The sequence below is a fragment of the Podospora pseudopauciseta genome, chromosome 6, assembly GCF_035222475.1.
Source record: "Podospora pseudopauciseta strain CBS 411.78 chromosome 6, whole genome shotgun sequence".
NCBI classification, from domain to species: Eukaryota; Fungi; Ascomycota; class Sordariomycetes; order Sordariales; family Podosporaceae; genus Podospora; species Podospora pseudopauciseta.
Window position 1 is genome coordinate 47,665 of NC_085895.1, and position 22,224 is coordinate 69,888.

The 22,224-nt window shown below is 45.1% G+C and overlaps 5 protein-coding genes across 5 annotated transcripts; 1 reads left to right on the forward strand and 4 right to left on the reverse strand.

The window, feature by feature from the left end:
- Nucleotides 1-461: 461 nt before the first annotated feature.
- Nucleotides 462-2,729, forward strand: QC763_611240 (uncharacterized protein; the record flags this gene model as incomplete). Its single annotated transcript, XM_062914948.1, has 1 exon — nucleotides 462-2,729. One exon carries the CDS (start codon nucleotides 462-464, stop codon nucleotides 2,727-2,729), a length of 2,268 nt encoding a protein of 755 aa, XP_062762368.1.
- A 355-nt stretch (nucleotides 2,730-3,084) lies between these two features.
- Nucleotides 3,085-5,081, reverse strand: QC763_611250 (uncharacterized protein; the record flags this gene model as incomplete). The annotated part of the gene is made up of 3 exons (XM_062914949.1): nucleotides 3,085-3,843; nucleotides 3,901-4,696; nucleotides 4,754-5,081. The coding sequence occupies 3 exons, from the start codon at nucleotides 5,079-5,081 to the stop codon at nucleotides 3,255-3,257; spliced, it is 1,713 nt and encodes a 570-aa protein (XP_062762369.1). The 3' UTR covers nucleotides 3,085-3,254.
- Nucleotides 5,082-5,727: 646 nt separating this feature from the next.
- On the reverse strand, nucleotides 5,728-7,502 carry QC763_611260 (uncharacterized protein; the record flags this gene model as incomplete). The annotated part of the gene is made up of 5 exons (XM_062914950.1): nucleotides 5,728-5,907; nucleotides 5,964-6,442; nucleotides 6,501-6,552; nucleotides 6,626-7,286; nucleotides 7,375-7,502. The coding sequence occupies 5 exons, from the start codon at nucleotides 7,500-7,502 to the stop codon at nucleotides 5,728-5,730; spliced, it is 1,500 nt and encodes a 499-aa protein (XP_062762370.1).
- An 842-nt stretch (nucleotides 7,503-8,344) lies between these two features.
- On the reverse strand, nucleotides 8,345-9,595 carry QC763_0087900 (uncharacterized protein; the record flags this gene model as incomplete). The annotated part of the gene is made up of 3 exons (XM_062906220.1): nucleotides 8,345-8,735; nucleotides 8,801-9,387; nucleotides 9,443-9,595. The coding sequence occupies 3 exons, from the start codon at nucleotides 9,593-9,595 to the stop codon at nucleotides 8,345-8,347; spliced, it is 1,131 nt and encodes a 376-aa protein (XP_062762371.1).
- An 841-nt stretch (nucleotides 9,596-10,436) lies between these two features.
- Nucleotides 10,437-12,026, reverse strand: QC763_611280 (uncharacterized protein; the record flags this gene model as incomplete). The annotated part of the gene is made up of 1 exon (XM_062914951.1): nucleotides 10,437-12,026. The coding sequence occupies one exon, from the start codon at nucleotides 12,024-12,026 to the stop codon at nucleotides 10,437-10,439; it is 1,590 nt and encodes a 529-aa protein (XP_062762372.1).
- Nucleotides 12,027-22,224: the final 10,198 nt, after the last annotated feature.

Consider the following 22,224-nt stretch of genomic DNA (forward strand, 5'->3'; position numbering starts at 1 on the left):
AAGCGACACCGTGTTCAGTACTCGCGAAGGCGACTGCTGAATATTCATGCCTTCCCTGGTGCACGGAATAGATGGGATGGCCACGTCGAGGGAGGAAGCGGGGCAAAATGTCGCGATCTTGCCCCTCACCATGCGGGGTTTGACGTGACAGGCTGGGCGGTACTTGGTGTTTGCGTGTGCTTGTCCGGAGAAGAGCGGGGTCGGGGACTGTTCTAAGATCCAGATGCTTCGACGGCGATCTGCAGCTTCCGTGCTTCCATCGGACCCCTCCGGCGTGCCTTTCTTTCAAGTCCATATGTAGTGACCCCTCCTCTTCCGCCATAACTTTCCACCTTCCTGAACCTCCTCTTATTTTCTTGCCAATCACCCCCCAACATCCCCAACACCCCCAACACCCCCAATACCCCCAACACCCCCAACACATACATCGGCAACCTAGGTTTGTTTTGTATACTGCAAACATGGGAGAGTGCCCGGTCAATCACACCAAGTCCGCCAACGTCGCCGGCGGCGGGACACGCAACATTGATTGGTGGCCCAACCAGCTGCGTCTCAACATCCTCCGCCAGCACACGGCCGCCTCCGATCCTTTCCACAAGGAGTTCAACTACGCTGCCGCCTTCAAGTCTCTTGACTACGATGCCCTCAAGAAAGACCTTACCGACCTCATGACAAACTCGCAGGACTGGTGGCCTGCCGACTTTGGACACTATGGTGGTCTCTTCATCAGAATGGCCTGGCACAGCGCCGGCACCTACCGGGTCTTTGACGGTCGTGGAGGTGGTGGTCAGGGCCAGCAACGCTTCGCTCCTCTCAACAGCTGGCCCGACAATGTCAGTCTCGACAAGGCCCGTCGCCTGCTGTGGCCCATCAAGCAAAAGTACGGCAACAAGATTTCTTGGGCCGATCTCATGCTCCTGACGGGCAATGTCGCCCTCGAGTCCATGGGCTTCAAGACCTTTGGCTTTGCCGGTGGTCGCCCCGACACGTGGGAGGCCGACGAGTCTGCCTATTGGGGTGGCGAAACAACATGGCTGGGTAACGAAGCTCGCTACGCCCACGGCCAGGAGGGCATTGCCGGCAAGGGAATCGTCTCGGGCGACGAATCCAAAAAGAACCACACCGACATCCACAACCGCGACCTCGAGTCCCCTCTTGCTGCTGCCCACATGGGTTTGATCTATGTCAACCCCGAAGGCCCCGATGGCAACCCCGATCCTGTCGCTGCCGCTCGTGACATTCGCGTCACCTTTGGCCGTATGGCTATGGATGATGAGGAGACGGTGGCCCTGATTGCCGGCGGTCACACTTTTGGCAAGACACACGGCGCTGCCCCGGCCGATAATGTTGGCGCCGAACCTGAGGCAGCCTCTATCGAACAGCAAGGCTTTGGCTGGAGCAACAAGTATGGGTCGGGCAAGGGCCCAGACACTATCACCTCTGGCCTCGAAGTTATCTGGACTAAGAACCCTACCAAGTGGACCAACCAGTTCTTTGAGTACCTCTTTAAGTACGAGTGGGAGCTCACTAAGTCTCCAGCTGGTGCCAACCAGTGGGTGGCCAAGAATGCGGAACCCTTTATCCCCGATGCCTATGACCCTAACAAGAAGCACCTCCCGCGTATGTTGACCACCGATCTATCTCTCCGCTTCGACCCCGGCTTCGAGAAGATCTCTCGTCGCTTTTTGGAGCACCCTGACCAGTTCGCCGACGCCTTTGCCCGCGCCTGGTTCAAACTGCTCCACCGTGACATGGGCCCTCGGTCGCGCTGGCTCGGCCCCGAGATCCCATCCGAGGTTCTTTTGTGGGAGGATCCTCTACCCCCTCTTGACCACCCCGTAATCGATAATAACGATATTGCTGCCATCAAGCGCGAGATTCTTGCCACTGGTCTTGCGCCGCAGAAGCTCATCTCAACCGCTTGGGCGTCCGCCTCTACCTTCCGTGGCAGTGATAAGCGCGGTGGTGCTAATGGCGCACGTATCCGCCTGGCTCCTCAGAAGGACTGGAAGGTCAATAACCCTGCCCAATTGGCCGAGGTCCTTGGAGCCTTGGAGGACGTGCAGAAGAGATTCAACGAGCAGGCTACGGGTGGCAAGAAAGTGTCGCTCGCCGATGTCATTGTCCTGGGTGGTGTTGCTGCCCTGGAGCAAGCTGCCGGTGTGTCGGTGCCCTTCACCCCCGGCCGCACCGACGCTTCTCAGGAGCAGACTGATGTCCATTCGTTTGAGCATCTCGAGCCATATGCCGACGGCTTCCGCAACTATGGTCATGGCAATGACCGCGTCAAGACTGAACAGTACCTCGTTGACCGGGCTCACCTCTTGACTCTGACGGCACCCGAACTCGCCGTGCTTGTTGGCGGTCTTAGAGTCCTCGGTGCCAACTATGATGGCTCCGACCATGGTGTCTTCACTGCCCAACCGGGCAAGCTCACCAATGATTTCTTTGTTAACCTTTTGGATCCCAACACCGAGTGGACCAACGTTGATGGCAAGGATGAGGTCTTTGAGGGCAAGGACCGTGTGACTGGCCAAAAGAAGTGGACCGGAACTCGTGCCGATCTCATCTTTGGTTCCCACTCTGAGCTCCGCGCCATCGCTGAGGTGTATGGCAGTGCTGACGGTCAGGAGAAGTTTGTCAAGGACTTTGTGGCGGCGTGGGATAAGGTCATGAACCTTGATCGGTTTGACCTCGAGCAGGGTGCTGGATCGAGCCCTAAGCTCTAAGTTGAAAACAGCTGTGTATCATGGCAGGACTGTAATGCCGTCAATGAGTCAATGAATTAATTTTCTGAAGGCTTGTCCAGGGTATAATTTTTTTTGCCGTTCTGATCATAGGGGTCAGGGCTGTATGTCAGCGGCGGGAAGCCATGCCAGATCAATAACCGACTGGGCCCCAAAATGTGTTGTGGTGTTTTTCGTTGATTCAAGCGAACATATCTGGAACAAATATCAAAGTTCGCATATGGGTTCGCCCATTTTTCAAATGAATACTCCTTTTGGTACTACAATTAGTGACCTATATCCTCAGAATTACATGCTTTGATAACACACAACAAACAATCAGCAAAATGGTGAACCATCTTGTTCTTGATACAGAAGGACATCCTACCCCCAGGGTAGGCAAGGTGGTATATATCTCTATAATACCTGTCACTGACAGCCAAGCACATCAACTAACTCATCATTCAAGTTCGTCATATAAAAATCATCATGCATTAGAATGTGTGGGAGACGAGAGACATTAAACACTTAGAGTCCCCGGGTCGGGTCCAGCATCCGCTTCGCGTTCCGGGCTAGAAACTTTTGTCTGCATCGGCTGATCGGCTTGATTCTGCCCTCCAACTTGATATCAACAGGGGTCTTGTACCCGATGTAGTCCACCAAAACCTGGTCTTGTGTGTCGAGAACGATGGGGTTGGTAAAAGGGGGGTCAAAGAAATTATCGCCCCCACCTGCGAGGAAATCAAGTGTCACGATCCGATACTCGGCAGTCTTGTCCAAGGGCTTGCCGCCAATCGTGACAGCAACCAGCTTCGTTGTTGCAGTTGCATCAGGGTTGTACTCGATGACAATTCCGCGGCTGACTTGTAACAGAGAGGTCACGGGACGGCCATTGACCTGGTTGACTTTGGACATGATGCCCTCGAGAGTCGACCACAGGCGTTCACCGGACATGGAGATCTCGACGATGGCATTTCCAAAGGGGAAGGACGTGAGGACCTCCCCTCTGGTGATGGGGCCTTCATCGATAGTGGAACGAACACCGCCGGCATTGATGAGCGCAAAGGCCGGGGCAGTCTCGGGGGTGGTGTTGTTGACTCGGTATTGGAGCATGGCGCTGCAGGTTCCCACCGTCAGCCCACGTCACGGACACATTACTGCCAGGGCAACTTACTCGGCCATGAAATTTCCCAACAAACATTCCTCCAACAGGCAACGAGACTGATCTAGCACCACCAAGCTTTCTCCTACGACTTGGGCAGCAAACTCTTCGAACGGCTTCCTCCACTGGTCAATCTGGCTCTGAAGATCCTCATCTTGGGCTGTTGTGTTGGTCAGGTGAACCGGCGCACCATGGTAATCCATGACTCTTCCATCCGTGTCGTAGGTAACATCGATGTAGCCGAGATATTCTCCCCAGCGGTAAGCCTGCACGATGAAGACTTCTTCGCCCTCAGAATTCTCAACAATGGTTGGGTACTTGCCCACGGCACCGGCAAAGTCTCCCAGTGGGGTATGGCTGTGGCCGCCCATGATCAAGTACAGACCCTTAGTCTCTCGCGCGAGCCTCTGGTCCTCCTCATATCCAATGTGAGTCAACGCCGCGATCCTCTTCACTCCCAGTTCGCCTCTCAAGTAGTCAATAGTCTCCTGTACGCTTTTCACAGGATCTTCAAACGTCGTTCCCGGGCCGGGATTGGCGATTCCTGGCGTAGTCTCGGTCGTGACACCGATGACGGCCAGCTCGTACTGTTCAAAATAGTGAAAAGGCTTGATTGTCTTGTTCAGAACCGCATGGTCGGACTTTATATTGGCGCTGACAATAGGAAAGGTCAGGTTGTCAAGGAACTCGCCCAGGTGATCATCGCCGCGGTCAAACTCGTGGTTCCCCAACGTCATGGCATCAAAGCCGATCTGGTTGAGCGTCTCGGCGATTTTCGAACCGCCATAGTATGAGAAGAACATGGTACCTACTCCAAGTCAGCAATCCAAATCACTTGATATTCCACCTTGGACCTCAAACTTACCTTGAAACTCATCACCGGCGTTCAGGAGCAACGAGTCCGGGTGCGAAGGGCGGGATTCGCCGAGGACATGCTTGATGCGGGCGTAACCACCGTAGCAGCCTCTCTCTGGACGAGTGCAGTCGGTGCCTGAGGAGGAAAACTCGTCGAGATGGGCGTGGACGTCATTGAGATGGTAGAATGAAATGTTGTAGTTGCCATTGTCGTCGATGAAGCGCTTGGAGAACTTGCGGCGGCTCACGAGGTGCTCCGGAGACCCCACTTCCTCGAGAGCGATAGTGCCAGCCGTGGCAACTGCTGCCCACAAGAGCAGGCCCTTGAGGGAATTCATCTTGTACGCTGGTTTACAGACGATGGAGCTCACTCAGAGGCAAAAAACGAGTGACATGAACCGGGCCTATGAGGAACAGACAACAGCGCCAAGGATGGGACAGAAGAGACGCATTGCAACAGAACTCGCGCCTTGGGTTATTATACCCGTCCCTGGAATGCGGTGTATGACAATGATCGACACGGCGACATGGAACCTCGATGTCGTCTATCGGTTCCGAGGATGGCAGCCTCAAGCTTGTGAACCATTCTAGACCTGAGAGTTGACCTCTCACTGGCTCGGGGATGCTGACTGGAATGAGCTGATGATGAACCAGCAGAGCACAAACCTGTCCGACCTTCCCGTTTAGGCGTCCGAGTCGTGCCAAGATGGCCTTCCCGAAACAGCAGCCGATGCCCTATCAGTGGCGACACGTGGGGACAACCGCAACGATTTCGACAGCGGAAATTGCCAGATGAGCCTGAGTACCTAGCATAATCATCGAGATCATGCACGTGGAAAGGTGTGTTCTGCTATGTGCAAATCTGTTTGGCTGATAATGAGCATCTGGTAATATTACGATTAGAAGCTATGGCATGGCTGTGGCGTTACCCCTGCTATCATCCGAGTGAACTACAAGGCCAACAATGTGATACCAGGAGTTGGTTTAGATATCATGGCCGCATCCCAGGTGTCTCTCGCCCAGTGCCTCGAGCTCCTCGATACGGACAACATCCGGTCCCACGTCGCGCATGCGGATAGCGGCGACCATGGATGCCTTTTGCTTGGTCTTGGGGATAAGCTTGGTGCCGTCGACGGACAGAACGCTCAGCATGTGTGCAGCAGCCTAGAATATTCGCGTCAGAACTCTGATTTCCTCGAGACATGTGCACAACGGCTAACCTTGGCGTTAATGGTAATGGTCTTGGGGTCAGGATTGTTGATCGTGTCACACGCTTGATGGTAGCACGGGTCTTGCTCCACCCCGGTTCCAGTGTGGAGGAATCCAAAAGGCTTGTTCAGAACTTGCCAAAACGAAGCGTAGTCGCTCCCGTTGGTGACCACAGCTGGGGTGACGGAAATGCCCTGCTTCTGGAAGTGCTCGTTGTAGATGCGCTCGATGACCTCGGAGCCCGGGGGCCCAACGCTGCCGTGCGAACTGCCATCAGCATCGCCGACGCCGATGAAACCCTTAGCAACCATGTCAAAGTTGAGGTAGGCCAGAATCTGGTCGGCCTCCTTGGTGGTGAGGCTCTGCGTGTAGAAGCGAGATCCAAGGAGACCGTTCTCCTCGGCACCCCACCAGGCAAAACGGACCTTGTTCTTGGTGCGATAGTTGCTGGCAGCTTTGAACAGCTCAAGAAGCAGACTGGTGCCGGAGCCTGGGGCTTTGTCAGCTAACTATCCTGAGAACAACCTGAGCGCGGCGCATCGTCTTACCGTCATCATTGATACCGGGACCAGCTTGCACGCTGTCCAAGTGTGCCCCGAGCTGGTTGCACACACGTCGTCAGTTGGCATGCAAATGTCCACACCATCAAGGTCCCAGCAAAAGTGCCACCTACCACGACGACATTGTCCTTGTCACCACCCTCCAGCTCCACAAACACATTTTGTGTAATCCTCGTCTCAATAACCTGGGTCTGCTGGAAGGTAGCCTCCAGAGTCTCGCCGGCAGCAAGACGTGTCTTGATACGTTCGCCGTCAACAAGGTTGATGAAGCCACCAGGAACGTGCTCGGGGTTGGGGGCCGACAGCGAGCCGGCCGTCACATTGGTGGTAATATCATGGTAGATAATGACAGCCACGGCGCCGGCACGGGCAGCAGGTAGCAGCCTTCCGGCAAGGGTACCGCCGGTTGGGCAACGGAACCTCTGGACCAGCACAATCTTGCCCTTCACGTCCAGATCGTCGTAGGAAGCATCATCACACCCAGCGGCACCCTCAGGTCCGGCCACAATCTCGGCCGTGATACCTTCGGCGCTCGTGGATGGGGAGTATGTCAGGCCGTAGACGTAGATGTCCTCGCCGGCAACCTTGAGCGAGATGGACTCGACAAAGTTGAACAGAGCTGGAAAATCTTGCTTCCATGCTTTGGCGCCCTTGACCTTGGAGATCTGAGACCATACGAAATCGACCGAGGCGGCGTATCCCGGAAGGCCGAAGGCGCGGTTTCCACCGTTGGCAAAAGCGATCGTGTTCAGTTGTTCGAGATTGAACATGAGGCTGCGACGGCGCCCAGGCACCCCAACGTTAGCAGTGCCCAGGCCAAGGATTAAAGCAGCACTAGCGGATAGGAATCAGGGGCCCTTACCCCTTTGTGGTGATTTCGGACTGGAGCTTCTTGGAGTTAATCAATGGCTTCTGCTTGCCCGGTCCACCGTTGGCGGCAACAACCGAAGCCAACGATGCAAGGGCCGTGGCAGTCTGGAGGAACTTCATGATGCTAGTAACAATATTCCGCAAAAAGGACCGACAGCCAAACACCAGACACGGCACAGCGTGACACGGGCAGACCTCCAGCTTTTATCTGCTCCCATGGCACCCGACCTTCCCCGCGCTGGCCACGACATGGCGATCATCTGTTTTCTCTGGGTTTGCGGCAGGTGGTAGGTGTGAATGGCGGTTGCGATGCATGCATGTCTTGTGGTATCGGGATGCGGCAGGTGGTAGGACAGCAGTTCGAGGGTCCCAGTTCGGTAGCGCGGGAATATGGGGAATCGGACCGGAGGCAAGCTCTGATCGGGAAGGTCGAGGGAGCTTGGAGTTACCAAGCATCAACACTGCGCTTGGCCCCGCCGTTGTCTCGTCGTTGCAGTGCGGAGAGAGGCCCACCTGTGATAGGTCGCCTGCCCGATTGCGCGTTTGTTGATTTTGCAGTTGGTTGGCTGTCTGAGTCTGCCTCCCGTCGTCGTGTGATTATCGTGGATGGTTGTCTGTTAGGGCAAGAATTGCTGGGGAAGAAAAAAGGAAGTTTCTCGAGAGATGGACCTGGGAGTGAACGACGTCAGTGATCTGTGCGCCACCCGGGGTACCTGCAGCATGACAAATTCCCCGTCGCGTCTTTTTTCCCAGCGACATCAAATTACTCTGTGCTCTGTACTGTTTGGATATAAGTGGATTGCTTGCGCTTTACTGGTGGTATCATTGGGTATCATAACAACAACTCGGCACTGGTAGAAATAAACAGAATGCTCTTTTAATGAAAGACATCAGTTGGACACTCCCTCGATCCCGTCTGCCCGCTCGTCTCCACCACCTCGGTCCCCACGCCCTGGTCCAGATTACCAGCCTTCTTGCCTTGCTGCTTTCGTTTGCGCCACTTGGGAATTTGCTGCAACGGTGTCCTGTGCAGTCAGCTCCGTGGTGCTGTAGTGGAACGACCGCTCCTCGAGGATGATGTACTTGCCGTCGGCATCCAGGTCGTTGATGGTGTCGAGGTTGGAGGCCATGTGCGACCCCGACTTGCCACGCTTGCGGCCCTTGTTCTTTGCATAAGACCCGATGGTAATGACAGTGTTGCTCGGTCCGGTGCTCCCTCCGCGGAGGCCGGCTGACTTAGAGTTGCCCGTCGGCCGGGCGGAGCTTCCGAGAGCAGACTTGCCAAACACCTTCCGGATCAGAGGGTAAAGGCAGGGGATGCAGGCGCCGATGATGACACAGTTGGCTTCAATGCTGTGTACCAAGTTAGCACTCCATCCTCCTCTTTGCGTCCCCAATTGCACTGATCTTTCACTTACTTTGTCCAAAGAACCACATCGTCGACCGTGTATGTAAAGTCTTTGACCTCCAGGAGGCCACTCAGCGTGTAGCACTTGTAACAAGTGATGACACCAGCGCAATATCCGAAACCCAACGAGGAGGAAAGAGCCAGCTTCTTCCTCCAGTTGAGCTGCAGTTGGAACAGAACGACAGTGGGATATATGGCGAGGTAAAAGTCGAAAAGAACGGAATAGATTCCCAGCGCCATGGCATAGTCGACGGTGATTTGCCGGTCCCAGCATTTCCCATCAGCCTCCAGCCACTGGGCGCGGGCCGGGGTGCACTGGGCGAAGTTGATGACGAGCATACCGAAGGCGAGGAGGCCGTAGATGATCGAGACGATCCACATGACAATGCGGTGGGCGCGCCCCGGGTTCAGCAGTTTGCGCAGCAAAACGACGACGGCAAACTTGGAGATCGTGAAGGATGACACGCCAGGAACGAAGGAAATAACGGTGTAATACAGGGCCTTTTTGACGTCCTCCTGGCTCAGCGTGTCCAAATGTCTGCCGCCGCCATGGGAGATGGCGGCGCCAGCAAGGCCGACGTAGATAATGCATAGACACTGTACTCGTGAGTTTCTCTATCCCCTGCTGGATCTTGGGGTCGCCTGGACTTACAATGGAAAACAGAGTGATGTAGTCGTCAAGATAGATCTTGCCCATCGAAATGACTCTGCTGTACACTCTTCCCGCAACAAAGACAGTTCCGAGCAAAGTCATCGTCGAAATGACTCCGCATTTAGATTGCCGCCATGTCCTAATCCTGGACATCACGCTCTCCCCCCTATAATCCCCGCTGAAGTAATCAACCGCCAACAACCAACCATCAACAATTATATCCAACAGTTCGACCCCAGCAATCACCACAGCAAATACGTCTCTACATTGGCTCTCAGTCACGAGACTGGATTTCCAGGCAACACCACGTGGAGGTTGCAGAGTCCAATTTCGATGCCCGTCCCGGCCAAGGGATCTCTCGAAAGAGGAGGACGTGATGGCACCGAGGTACCAGAGCATTGGCCGCCCGCTCAACCAACCCATGAAAGGTGAGAGCTGCTCAACCACCCAAACAGATGATAGAGCTGGATCACCCACACAGATGACCCGAATCACCCTCATAGGTGATCGATGCTCACCGACCCATAAAGGTGAGAGATCAACACCGACTAACGTCCCCAAGAACCCAACCAAACCCAGAGGAGTGGAGGAACAACACCGGTCAAACGTCCCCAAGAATCCAACCAAACCCGGAGGAGTGGAGGCATCCTCTATCGACCCGCAAAGACCGCGAAGATCAACACCAACCAACGTCCCCGGTAAATCCTCAAGCAACCCACGAGGGCAGGAGGGCAGAAAACATGCACCAAAGACAATGACGCACTCAACCCATAAACAGGCGAGGCCAGAACAAACACACACCAGTGGTGCGGGAGAGGCGGGATAGACACACACCAAGGACAATGACGACGACCATCAACCCATAAACGAGAGAGGCGGGAAAGACACGCACCAACAACGACGATGACGATGACCACCCCGTGGCATGAAAAGACAGGAAACAATACACCACAGCGACAACATCAGATCCTCCTCCCGCCTCATCAGCAACCCATTATCGCTTCGCCGCCTTCTTCTCCTTGTACTTTTGGCGCCTTGAACAATTTCGACACTTTGCATATCTCCCAAAGTGCATAAACAACGAACGGTCCTTTTCCCAATTCTCTGGACGAGGCTCTCCACAGTCGACACAGACATCTTTCTTTCCCATCTTGACCCCTGCCTTGAGCCACACACTACCAGCAGTTCGAAATGCGCCCATTGGTGACACCTCCCCCTTGTTCCTAGTTTTGTACGAATGACAAGGATGGCAGAGAGTTTCTTCGCGGAGACCATGAAATTGAACATCATTCTCCGCCAACACCTGCCTGGTTCGTCCGAACCGAATTGACGCATCTCTCACCATCCAAGGGGGGACCGGGAAGCCGCAATTGTCGTTCTGGCACTTGTCCTCGTTGCCCGCATCCAAATAGGCATCTTGCTCGGCCTGCAGCTGGTGTTTCTCGGCCTTAACATTGGGATTGAGGTGGTTTTTGAGTTGTCGTGGTGATGAACCCTCGGGCTTGTCGACTCCATGCTTCTCCAGATACTGTGCACAGGAGGAACATCTTGACTGCTCGCAATAGCCCTTGAATCTGGTGGTCCTGAAATCTCCGCGTGGGACGTCGCAGAAAGGGTTCTGGCAGACATTGGCGTTGCCTGTGGCGAGGAAAATCTCATGGTCCTTTGGACCCCATGCAAAAGCCGAGAGGCCAACCATCGCTCTTTGTTTCTTCGGGTATATATTGTAAAAGTCGTGCCCGACGGTGACCGTTTGTCGTTGCCGATAGCGCCGACACAATGCAGCTTCCATGATGCCACGCCACTCATTTTCTCGGCCGTCAGTCGGACGCGGAACACCACAAAACTTGCCGCCACAGATATCGGGGTTGGTCTTGACCCATTCCTCATGCAGAAGCTTGCCAGACGAAACGCGAGGAACACCGCCGTATTGAACCCAAGCACGGTTCAAGCCGAGGTGTCGGAAGCTGGGCAGCTCTGATCCAATGCTGGCCGATACATGTTGACGGATTGTCGCTAAAAAGTCCATGACCGAGGGACTGTGAAACCGGTTGCTGTGGAGCCCAGCATCGGGGAGCAACACAACATCGAGGAGACACTGGAAGATGCCTTCGAGTGAAAAGACGTCCAACTCGACCCTGTCCCTCATAGCGGAGATTGCGAGAACGCAGAAGTTGGAGGAAACACCTTGTTCTCGCAATAACTGATAGTGAGTGCTCTTGGTAACCCTTCTCGACACCCCAAGTATCTTTTTGGCTTGGACGCGATGTTCTTTCACCCGAGACTGAAGACCTCCACCATTCCGGCCGGTTGTTGCACACGAAGAACCGACATAGAGACCCTTGACGGAGTTACGAGGGGCTGACGTGGGGACGTTGATATACACACCGGGCACCGAAAGATTCATGGGCACCTGGGGTACATCCAGGAGAGTGCGTAGATCAGATGGAGTAGGGTTGGGCTTCCTGAAAAGGCAACCGAGAATGGACTGAGTCACCGACGGGATCATTTTGAAATACCGATCGAAGACTTCATCAGCCTTGACGCCGCGGTGGGCGTAGTGGATGATCCAATTCCGACTCATTGGTAATCTTTGTTCGTTACCGCCTTCAGCACTGAACCCCCTCAAGCGTTGCGCAGCCGCATCCTGGACAAAGTGGTAGGCTGAGCTCAAGATGGCACGGAAGAAAGTCGCATCCTCAACTGGTTGGTCGAAGGCAGCAAAAAGCTCAGGCGGAGGCTGATCCTTGAGGAAGTTTAGCTTACGACCTGGAGACTGGTTGGTGCTGTGGTCGTCGTTGTCGTCATCATCGTCGCGGTCAGTCTCAGGGGGATTCGTCTCGACAATACCCTCGGGGTCGAACAAATCCAACTCATCGGGCTCAAGAAGCGTGTCATCTTCCTTATCGTCGTCGTGGCATTGAGCATGTGTCGTTGAACTAACGATGGCATTTGGTTAGAACTTGGAAGAAAACCCAAAGGATGATGGGACCTACGTGACAACAGCATTGTCCTCGTCGTCACTGTCAGGGACGACTCGTCTCCTCTTCTTGGGCTGGGATCTTGATCCGGATGTGATCCGGCGTCGCTTGGAACCACGTAGAGACTCGTCGTTGTCGTCGTCGTCGTCGTCGTCTAGTTAACCGGTAACCGGAACGGGTACGCTAAGGGAGAGCTTCCGGTCATTGTCGAAAATGGCCCCAAGGGAGAGACCAGGCTGGGCAGGGGGTGAGGAACCGGTATCATCTTCGTCCTCGCTGTCAAGGACGACGTCTCTCGTTTGGCGTTTGGGCTGGGATGCCGGTCCAGAAGTGTCGCGGTGTCGTTTGTAGCCAACAAATGGCTTATCGTCGTCATCCGAATCAATTATTTGGGCCACAGGAAGGGGTCTGGTGCCAATACTACGAACTGCACCCAGATTAAACGCATCATGTCCAGCAAGAGGGAGAGGATCAACAGGGAGCAACAAACCAGAGGTACCAGAGGTACCAGGGGTGCCAGGGGCACCAGGGGCACCAGAGTTGGACGAACCAACCAGAGCATCGGGAACAGGCGTTCCCAGGCCAGTGCTGGGATCGTTCGAACGCGGCGACAACCAGGTTCTCATGAAGCGTTGCTGGGCCGCAACAGCAGTCGAGTGAGCGGCCGAGCGAGCAGCCGAGCGTCGGTGAGCCCGTTGGAAGTACGAGGAGAGGGGGTGGAAACCATTTTGAAAATTATCAAGTAAGTAGAGTGAATCTAGAGACGTTGAGCAAACTGAGGCTTCAAAGTGTGTAACGTACATTATAAGCGAGTGAGCCATATAAGCGAGTGAGCCATATAAGCGAGTGAGCCATATAAGCGAGTGAGCCACTTTTTCGACGCGACGCGACTGTCCACCTACAATATACCACTCACAACAACCAACTATGCCTGCCACCTTATACGAAGCTAGGGTAAACTTAGCCCTTGAAGCTCTTCAAAATGACGAAAATCTAAGTGTACGGGCCGCTGCTAAGATCTATAACATTGATCGTATAACTCTTTCGCGGCGACGCGCTAGTAAGCCTGCACGACGCGACACCACGCCTAATTCGAAGAAGCTTACTTAATTAGAAGAGGATGCTATTATTTAATATATTATTAAGCTAAATACGCGAGCTTTTCTACTAAAATTACGTGGTGTGGAAGATATTGCTAACTAACTACTACGCGTACGCGACGCGCCCCCTATTAGCAAGCTTTAGGTATATAACTTCGTTAAATCCTAGCTATAGCTTCGTACGTGTTTTACGCGTAGATATAACTACTAGAGGGCTAAGTGCGAGGATCTAAAGGTTATTATTAAATAGTTTACGCTTATACGGAATACTAAAGCTAATTACGGTATTATAGATAACGATATTTATAATTTCGACGAGACTAGGTTTATAATAAATATTATCTTCGCAGGTATAGTAATTACGATTTCGGACGGCTTTAGTAATACAAAACTAATTTACTTTAGTAACCGCGAATAAGTGACGGTAATCTAGGAAATTAATACCTTCGGTTAAGCTATCCCTCTCTTTATTATTTTAACCGTATAGTATTACTTTATTAATTAGTATACCGAATATAATTTATTATTTACTTAGTGTATTATAATTACCGAGAATAGCTAGACTATTAATCCGGTAAACTTAAATTAGATTAAGCACTTCGACTATTATATAGCGTCTTATATAAAGGGCAAATACTAATTATTAATCTTCGATAGCTATAGAAGCTATTATTTAACCGAATTTAAGCGCCATTATTAGTAAAATAATATTATTACGTTCTATATACCTCTATATTTCTCTTACCTCCTCCAGCTACTTAATATTAGCTACTTTGGGCTGCTAAAACAGGCGTACGGTCGCTAAATCGAGGACTTAATATATATATATATATTAACTATATAAATAAGCTTAAGTTACTCTATACTTTCTGCGAGGCTTTCTTTGCCTTTATAATAGAAAATAATATATAGGGTAGCTTTACGGGTATTAGCTTTATACCGCATAATCTAAAGAAAGTATTTTCTAAGCTAAATATAAAGTTTTATATACTAATACCTTTAAACTTACGGCCCGGTACTATATAACTTTAAGTTTCCTAGATACAATATAACCCTAGAGAAATTAATTTATAGTTAACGCTTATTAAAACTTATACTATTAACTATTAAAATAGCTCCCCGACTTTAATATTAGCTACGGTAGACTAGTTTATTAAAGGTATAACGGTTATAATATACTAAGTAGCTTTCTTTTATATAACGGTCTCTTCGCTCCGTAAGGCTAATAAGGTACTAAGTAAATGCCGGAAAGCTAAAAAAACACGTGTAAAGCTTAAAGGGTTACTTACTATATAAAAAGTATAGGATTTACTAGATTAAAAGGCCGTGGATAGGGAGGGGGTATAAGAAACGTAGCCGGATAGTAATAATATAAGGGGGGCTCGTACGAAGGTTTAGTGCTATAGTATATGCGGTAAGCCTGGCTATAATGCACGTATTTGCTAGGAGGCTGCAGAATCATTTAATTTAACTATTTCTAATATAATTATAGTTAGTTTCTAATATTAGTATATTATAATTAAAGATAATTATCGTAGGGTAGTAAAAAGTAGCTTGCTCGCTTATATAGCTTACTTGCTTATAATATACGTTAGATTTAAGTAGCTCCCTATATTCTAGCAATATTATAAGAGGAAAAGTTTAACTTTAGTATTATCTATATTAAAGTCTATCTAATAAGCTAAAAGCTTTTACGTTGCTACTTCTTTTTTCTATACCTGTATCCTATGTAATTTAAGTAAGGCTAATTGTTTATAACACCGGAAATTAGGGACGTACGGGGTAGTTTCTAGAACTTTATTTAACCGTTGCTAGAGGTATTATACCGAAGGGCGGGTTTTAAGCGTTTAAAGCTATTTAGGAAGGCGCTAGAATATAACCTAATTAAATTTAAGTCCACCGAGTTATTATTAAGGTTAGTATAAATAGGTCGATTCTTAAAGAACTCTATAAGCTGCTTTTAAATAAAGTCGCTTTATAAATGCTAGCCTTACACCTTATTTAAACTATAACTTACTAATTAGAGTAAATATTATAGGATTTTAAACTCCAGCCCACATCGCTGCTATAATGGTTTGGGGTGCGGCCACAAGCCTAAGGGTTTAAGTAAGAAAGTGGGGCTCTCGGAGGATTCGGGGGTTTAGGGATTATATATATAAGCGGTTTGCTTCGGACATTCTATTTTAAAGAGATTATCGACTTTTATTTCTTTATATTTTTATGCCTTGCACGCGTGCAGGTAATTCTGGCCCTCTAATTAGGCCGATTAGGTGCTTATTGTGTGGCTTGCGAGCGAGCCACTATTATACAAATATATTTATTTAAAGACCCTATTAAAGGTATATTTCAGGTATTATAGTTAGTTTATATGTTTTCTTACTATTTTATCATATAACTTAGATATCTACTATAGTCTTATATATAGCCGCATTTATAAGTCCTAGTAGTTACATTATATACTAACCTAAAACTCGATAGCTTTAATTGTTTTTCGCTAAATACCCGAACCCTATTTTCTTAAACTAAGCCGCTCTATAAGTCCAAACGTTCTATATAATTATTAGGTTTTAATCTCGCTATAAGCCTTCCATTAACCGACTTCTTTCTCCCCGGCTGAGACGACTTTTAAGTTTCGACTCCACTGCAAACCCTCCATTAACCGACTTATTTCTCTCCGGCCGAAATAACTTTTAAGTTTCGATCTCGCTGCAAGCCCTCCGTAGCTGCCAATTAATTAGCTTTAGATACCGTTAAATAACCTACGATTTAATTGCTATTATTTAAACTGAGCCGCTTAATAATAGTAAGCCCTCGATCCCGCCTATTATCCCGCCTTACGAGTATAAGCCCGCTATACCTGCCAATTTAACGACTTTAGATCCCGTTTAGAACCTACACTTTAGCCGCTTTCTCTTAAATCTAGCCTCGCTTATAAGTACGATTTATCCGCTATATAGCTTAATATCTTTCTTCCATTTTAATAAAAATATTATATAATAATTATTAACTTCGCGTTTAAAAATTATAAAATAATTTTAATATAAATATAGATTTAATAAAGGAATTATTTAATATTATATAGTTAATAATCCGGGTAAGAAATTTAATATATATAAACTATATAATTTAAATAATACTCGAGCTAATAATTTATTTTATTAGTATTAGTTTAGTGTGCGGCTATAGGCCTAAATGTTTAAGTAAGGAAGTGGAGCTCTCGGAGGATTTAAGAGTTTAGGGGTTAAATATGTAAGCGGTTTGCTTCGGGCATTCTATTTTAAATAAGATATTAACTTTTATATTTTTATATTTTTATATTTTACACGCGTGTAGGCAGTTTAAGGCCTCTAATTAGGCTAATTAGGTGCTTATTATATAGTCTGCGAGCCTATAAAGTCTTTTCTTTATCCTACTGTTATAACCCTAGTGCAGGACGGTTATAGGGCTACGGGAATAGAGGCTAATTAGGAGAACGTATAGGGGAGCTAATTATAGTAAAAAACAAGAGTAATTAATATAATTAGGGCATTAAGCAGACTAAATAGGAGTAATTAGTGTAGTTAGGGCACTAAGTAAACTAAATAGGAGTAATTAGCGTAATTAGGGTACCGAGCAGACTAAGCAGACTAAATAAAGGGGATTAATGGCCTTAGGAAACTAATTACGGCTTAGTATAAGGATTATATATACGAAGGAACTAACTAATATAGATAAATAGTTCCGTAATATATAATTTAAATTATATTTATAGTATTTAATATTTATATTAAAATATTTTATTATATACTATTTAACTATACCGAACTAAGATTATTTAGAAATACTTTTAACCGATATTCCTTTTAAAGATTTTAAATAGAGGTTCGTTATATATTATATACTTACTTTAACTCTATTATAAATAAATTAAAGGCGTTTTTTTATTATTATAGCCGGACCTAAAAACGTTTAAATAGGAGGTGTCCTGCTTAGCTTAGGTACCGAAGGACCTTCCGCTAAACCTATACCCTCTACCGTAAAGTAGGTTATTAAGCGTTTTAAAAAGCTTAAAAACGAAGCTTAATAAACCCGGAAGTAGATTTTTGTTATCTCGGCTACGTTTAAGTCGATTATTAAGCTTCCGGTATTAAAGCGCTATAAAAGAGAAAAAGCAAAGCTTAAAGGGTTTTTAATTTAATTTAAAATTTATTTTTATTAATATCTAAATTAATTTACTAACGAAAAGTCGAAAGTAATTTTTATAATTATTAAGTTTAAAGATAGGGCTTTTATATAGTTCGAGCCTATCTTTAACGATTATTATAAATAAAAGTCGGAAAACTAAAAGAAAATTACTGTAAAATACTTTAAAAGTTATTATACCTTTAAAGCTAAGCTTAAAAAGGGATTTAGGGAGTATAATAAAGTAAAGCGCGCGTAAGGTAAACTTTTAAATTTACGCTAAACGCGTTCGGTAATTAATTATATAATTTAATTTAAGATCGATAGCCTACGTAACGCTATTAACGATAAAGGGTTAATATAGTTCTTTTACTACGGCTTTAAAGATAAAGTAAAGAATAAGTTATATAAAGAGATTAAGCTTAATATTATTAATAAATATATTACTATAGCTATATAAATCGACGATTGGTAGTTCGAGTATTATATAGAGAAGAAAGAAAGTAATAATAAAGGTAACTACGGTAATAGCTATAGGAGATACTTTAATAGTAATCGCTTTAACGATAGGCGTAAGTAGAGATACCCTAATATTAGTTATTCCGGTACTATATATTTAGGACCGATAAACGTCGATACTATATAGTAATAAAGGCCGTAAGGCCGAGGCTAGAGTAGAAATAACTTTAAGTATTTTAATTACGATAAAGTAAAATACTTTAAAAAGGACTATAGGGCACTTAAACGGCTCGGATAAAAAAAAGAAATTATATTAATTACTATATTAAAGGGACCGAAGGTTATAAAGGTAATAGCTATCGGGTATTAATAAAGCGAAACGGTAAACTCCGAAAAAGACTTTAATTAATACGCTAGATAGAAAGATATAGAATTCTAGAAAGTAAAGGAAGTATTAAAAAGGTTAAAGGCGGAGTACGAAGAAGGAAATCTTTAAATATAAACTTTACGGGATTAAATAATATAGATTATTATAAAAGTTATTACGGAAGTTATTAAAAATAAAGGTTTTATATAAAGACTTACTAAATAAATAATATTAAAAAGGTAATTATAATAAACCTCTATCTAGAACCTCTAAAAAGGATATCGGTTAAAGGCACTTCTAAATAATCCTAATTCGGTACAGCTAAATAATACACAATAAAATATCTCGATATAAATATTAAATACCGTAAATATAACTTAAATTACATACTGCGGAACTATCTATCTACGCTAGCCAGTTCCTTTATATATATAGACCTTGAAACTCTAAGGTACTCGCCCTACTACGGCCTCGATTACTTTTAACACATTATATCCTATAATATACTCGTCGTGCTATACTTCTAATTACCTTTAGTACTTTATATTTTATAGACTATTTATAAGCTTTAGTACCGTAATACTTCTATCTATACCTAATTAACTATCCCTTAACTTCCTTAATAATTAACTAAGCGTCCCGCGTCCTATATATAGCGTAGCCCGCTATTAGTTTAACTATAATATAATACTTCTCCTTCTAGATCGATATCCCGACGACCGTATCCCTAAAATAGTATTTACATCCCCGCTTCCCTTTTTATATTTCTATAGTACGTCCCTTTTCCCCTATTTTAATTATTATATTTAATCGTATAAGGAAATCGACTTATATAAATACCGACCGTCGCCGTAATTAAATATAGTTCCTTACGAAATTTAGCTTCGTAATATCCGAGTATACGTATTATAAAGAGAATAACCTCTAATATATAGTTTCTCCTTAATACGATCGGTGCCTTCTATATATTAACTCTAGCCGCTCCTACTACGATATTTATAGCGTAGATCGTAAGTCCTCTTTTCGGCCCTCTTTTTCCCTCTTTAACCGGCTCCGTAGTCCGCCCTTTAATTAGGGAGAAAGAACGTTTAGATACCGAAAAGTAAGCTACCTTAAATAAGCTTTTTTATCTCGAGGTATAATCGCGTACCCTCGAGGTTCGAGCCTTTACTGCTTTTCGTCGTAAATTTCGGCTCCTTAAGGAGGAAAAAAGAGAGGCTTCCGCGCGGCCTACCACCCCGTATAGCCCGCCGGTAGCAGATACCTCCGCTACTCCTTCTTCTACTACCGCTCTTCCTTCCGACTTTTCTTTCCTAAATCCCTCCCTAGGCCTTAACTAGCCTCCGGACCTTCCCCTAGATCTTAATACTACCGGTCCTTCCTTCCTAACCGCGTTAAATACCGCTAATAGTACGCCTTTTACTTCCTAAAGTACTTAAGGTACGTAATATTATTTATATTTAGTCCCCTTTATACCTTTTAACCTCGTAATATAGTATATAGTACGTTAATTACTACGTTAAAGGTATAGGTTCGATTCTTATCGAAGTTTTAGCTCCGTCTTATAATATTTAGCTATAGGCCGGGGCTAAGTCTTTTTTATTTATTTAGATTTTAGTCGGTCCGAATATTATTAGTAGAATTCTTTTTATTTATTTAAGTAATTAAGGTATATCTATAGTTCCCACGAATTATCTATAGCTAAATATCTTAATTAACTAACTAAATACTTTAATTAGCCTTTATTAAACTATAAATTTAGTATTTCTTTTATATCGTATTCCTTTTCTTCGTCCTCTACTACTACCTATATATTAGCTTTTTTTACGTATAGTACGGGTTCTAAAAATAAAATATAAAAGGTATATAACTATAAACGTATTATACTAAATAGCTTTAATTTAAATATTATTTCCGATATTTTTCTTTTAACTTTAAATAGTCTTACTTTCCTATAGTCCAGTTTCTTATTAGGTTTTTTAATACGTAAATTACGTATAGAAAGGAATACTATATTTTCCCTTTTAAAGCGAGGTCCTTCGAGCTTTTTAATATTATAATATTTTTATATCCTTTTCTTTATAAACTCTAGTTTTTACTTAAACTTACTATAAAATATATATATTTTATTTACTTTAACCCTAGCCTTAAGTACTTTAACCGTAAGTCCTTATTATAGGTTTACTTTATAGCCGAAATTCGTAAAGAACGGTATAGCTTTAATCGTTTCGGTTAGTAATATATTATATACTAGTTATACCGTAAGTAATAGTTTAACTTAATTATTTTATTCGAAATTAATATAATTCCGTAAATATTATTTTACGATTTAATTAAGCCGTTTTATTTAACCGTCCGTTTAAAAGTAGTAGGCCGAAGACGCTTTACTTATTACCCTTAGCCTCGTTATTAACGCTCTTTAAAACTTCGATATAAACTTAATATCGCGGTCCGTAATAAATTTCTTTAACTATATATATATTACTATAATATACTATAATACTATATCCGTTAATTGTTTTACCGACTAAGTTTCTTTATAAAGTAAGAAATATATTTATTTAGTAAGCTTATCGATTACCGTTAATATATTATTATATTTAATACCGGTTACCGTATTTTTAGACTTTAATAATTTAATAATAAAGTCTATCGTAACTAAACTTTATAGCCGTTTTATTACTAATAGTAGCTTTAGAAATCTATAGGGCTTATACTTCGTAACCCTCGTTCTCTCGCACGTATAGTATAATTAAATAGTTTCTTTAACGTTATCTTTAATCCCTAGCCAGTTAAAGTATTACTTAATCTTTTCTATAGTCTTAACGATACCTATATATCCTTCGAGCTTCGATATATAAATCTCTATTACTAATACTATCCTATTACCTAGCCTTACGTACGCTCGATTTTTATACTATAGTCTTCCCTAACTATTTTTTTAAATACCTTATAGCTTTAGCTTTTCTTATTAATATTATTTTATAATATCGTTACTTAATTTCCTTTAATATTTATTAGAAGTAACTTTCTTACGATATATTACGTAATACTTTATTTACGGCTATAGTAAATACTTAAGAGTACTATCCGGCGCCTCTTTAAATAGTAATGGTAACTCCTTAAATATATCTTTATAGTAATCGGCTCGCTAGCTAAATACGTTTACCTTAGTATTCTCCGAGCCCTTTTTATAATTAATTTAGAAATTAAATTCTAAAAAAAACTTTAATTATTATATTTACCGTACGTTAAAAACCTTTATAATAGTAAAGTACCGTAAGTTCTTATAATCTATATAGACCTATACTTTATATTTAATACCGTTAAGGTATAGCCTTTACTCCTCGAACGCTTCGATAATAGCGAGTAGCTTTTTATCGTGGATTAAGTAGTTTTAACGTGCTCCCTCGAGCTTTTTTAAAAAGAAGGTTACCGGGTATAGTTTACCGTTATCGTTTTACTACTTTAGTTATTTACCGATCGTATAGTTTAATATATTTACCTCGACTTTAAATAGTCGATTAGGGTTTAGTAATTTAAATATTAAGTCCTTTAAAATAGCTTCTTTTAGTTTCCGGAAGGCCTATTCCTTTTCCTGCCTTTATTAGAATTCTACGTCCTTCTTAGTTAAGTAGTTAAGTAACTTCGTAATACCTATATAGCTCCGGATAAATATTTAATAAAAATTTATAAACTTTAAGAATTCCTTAA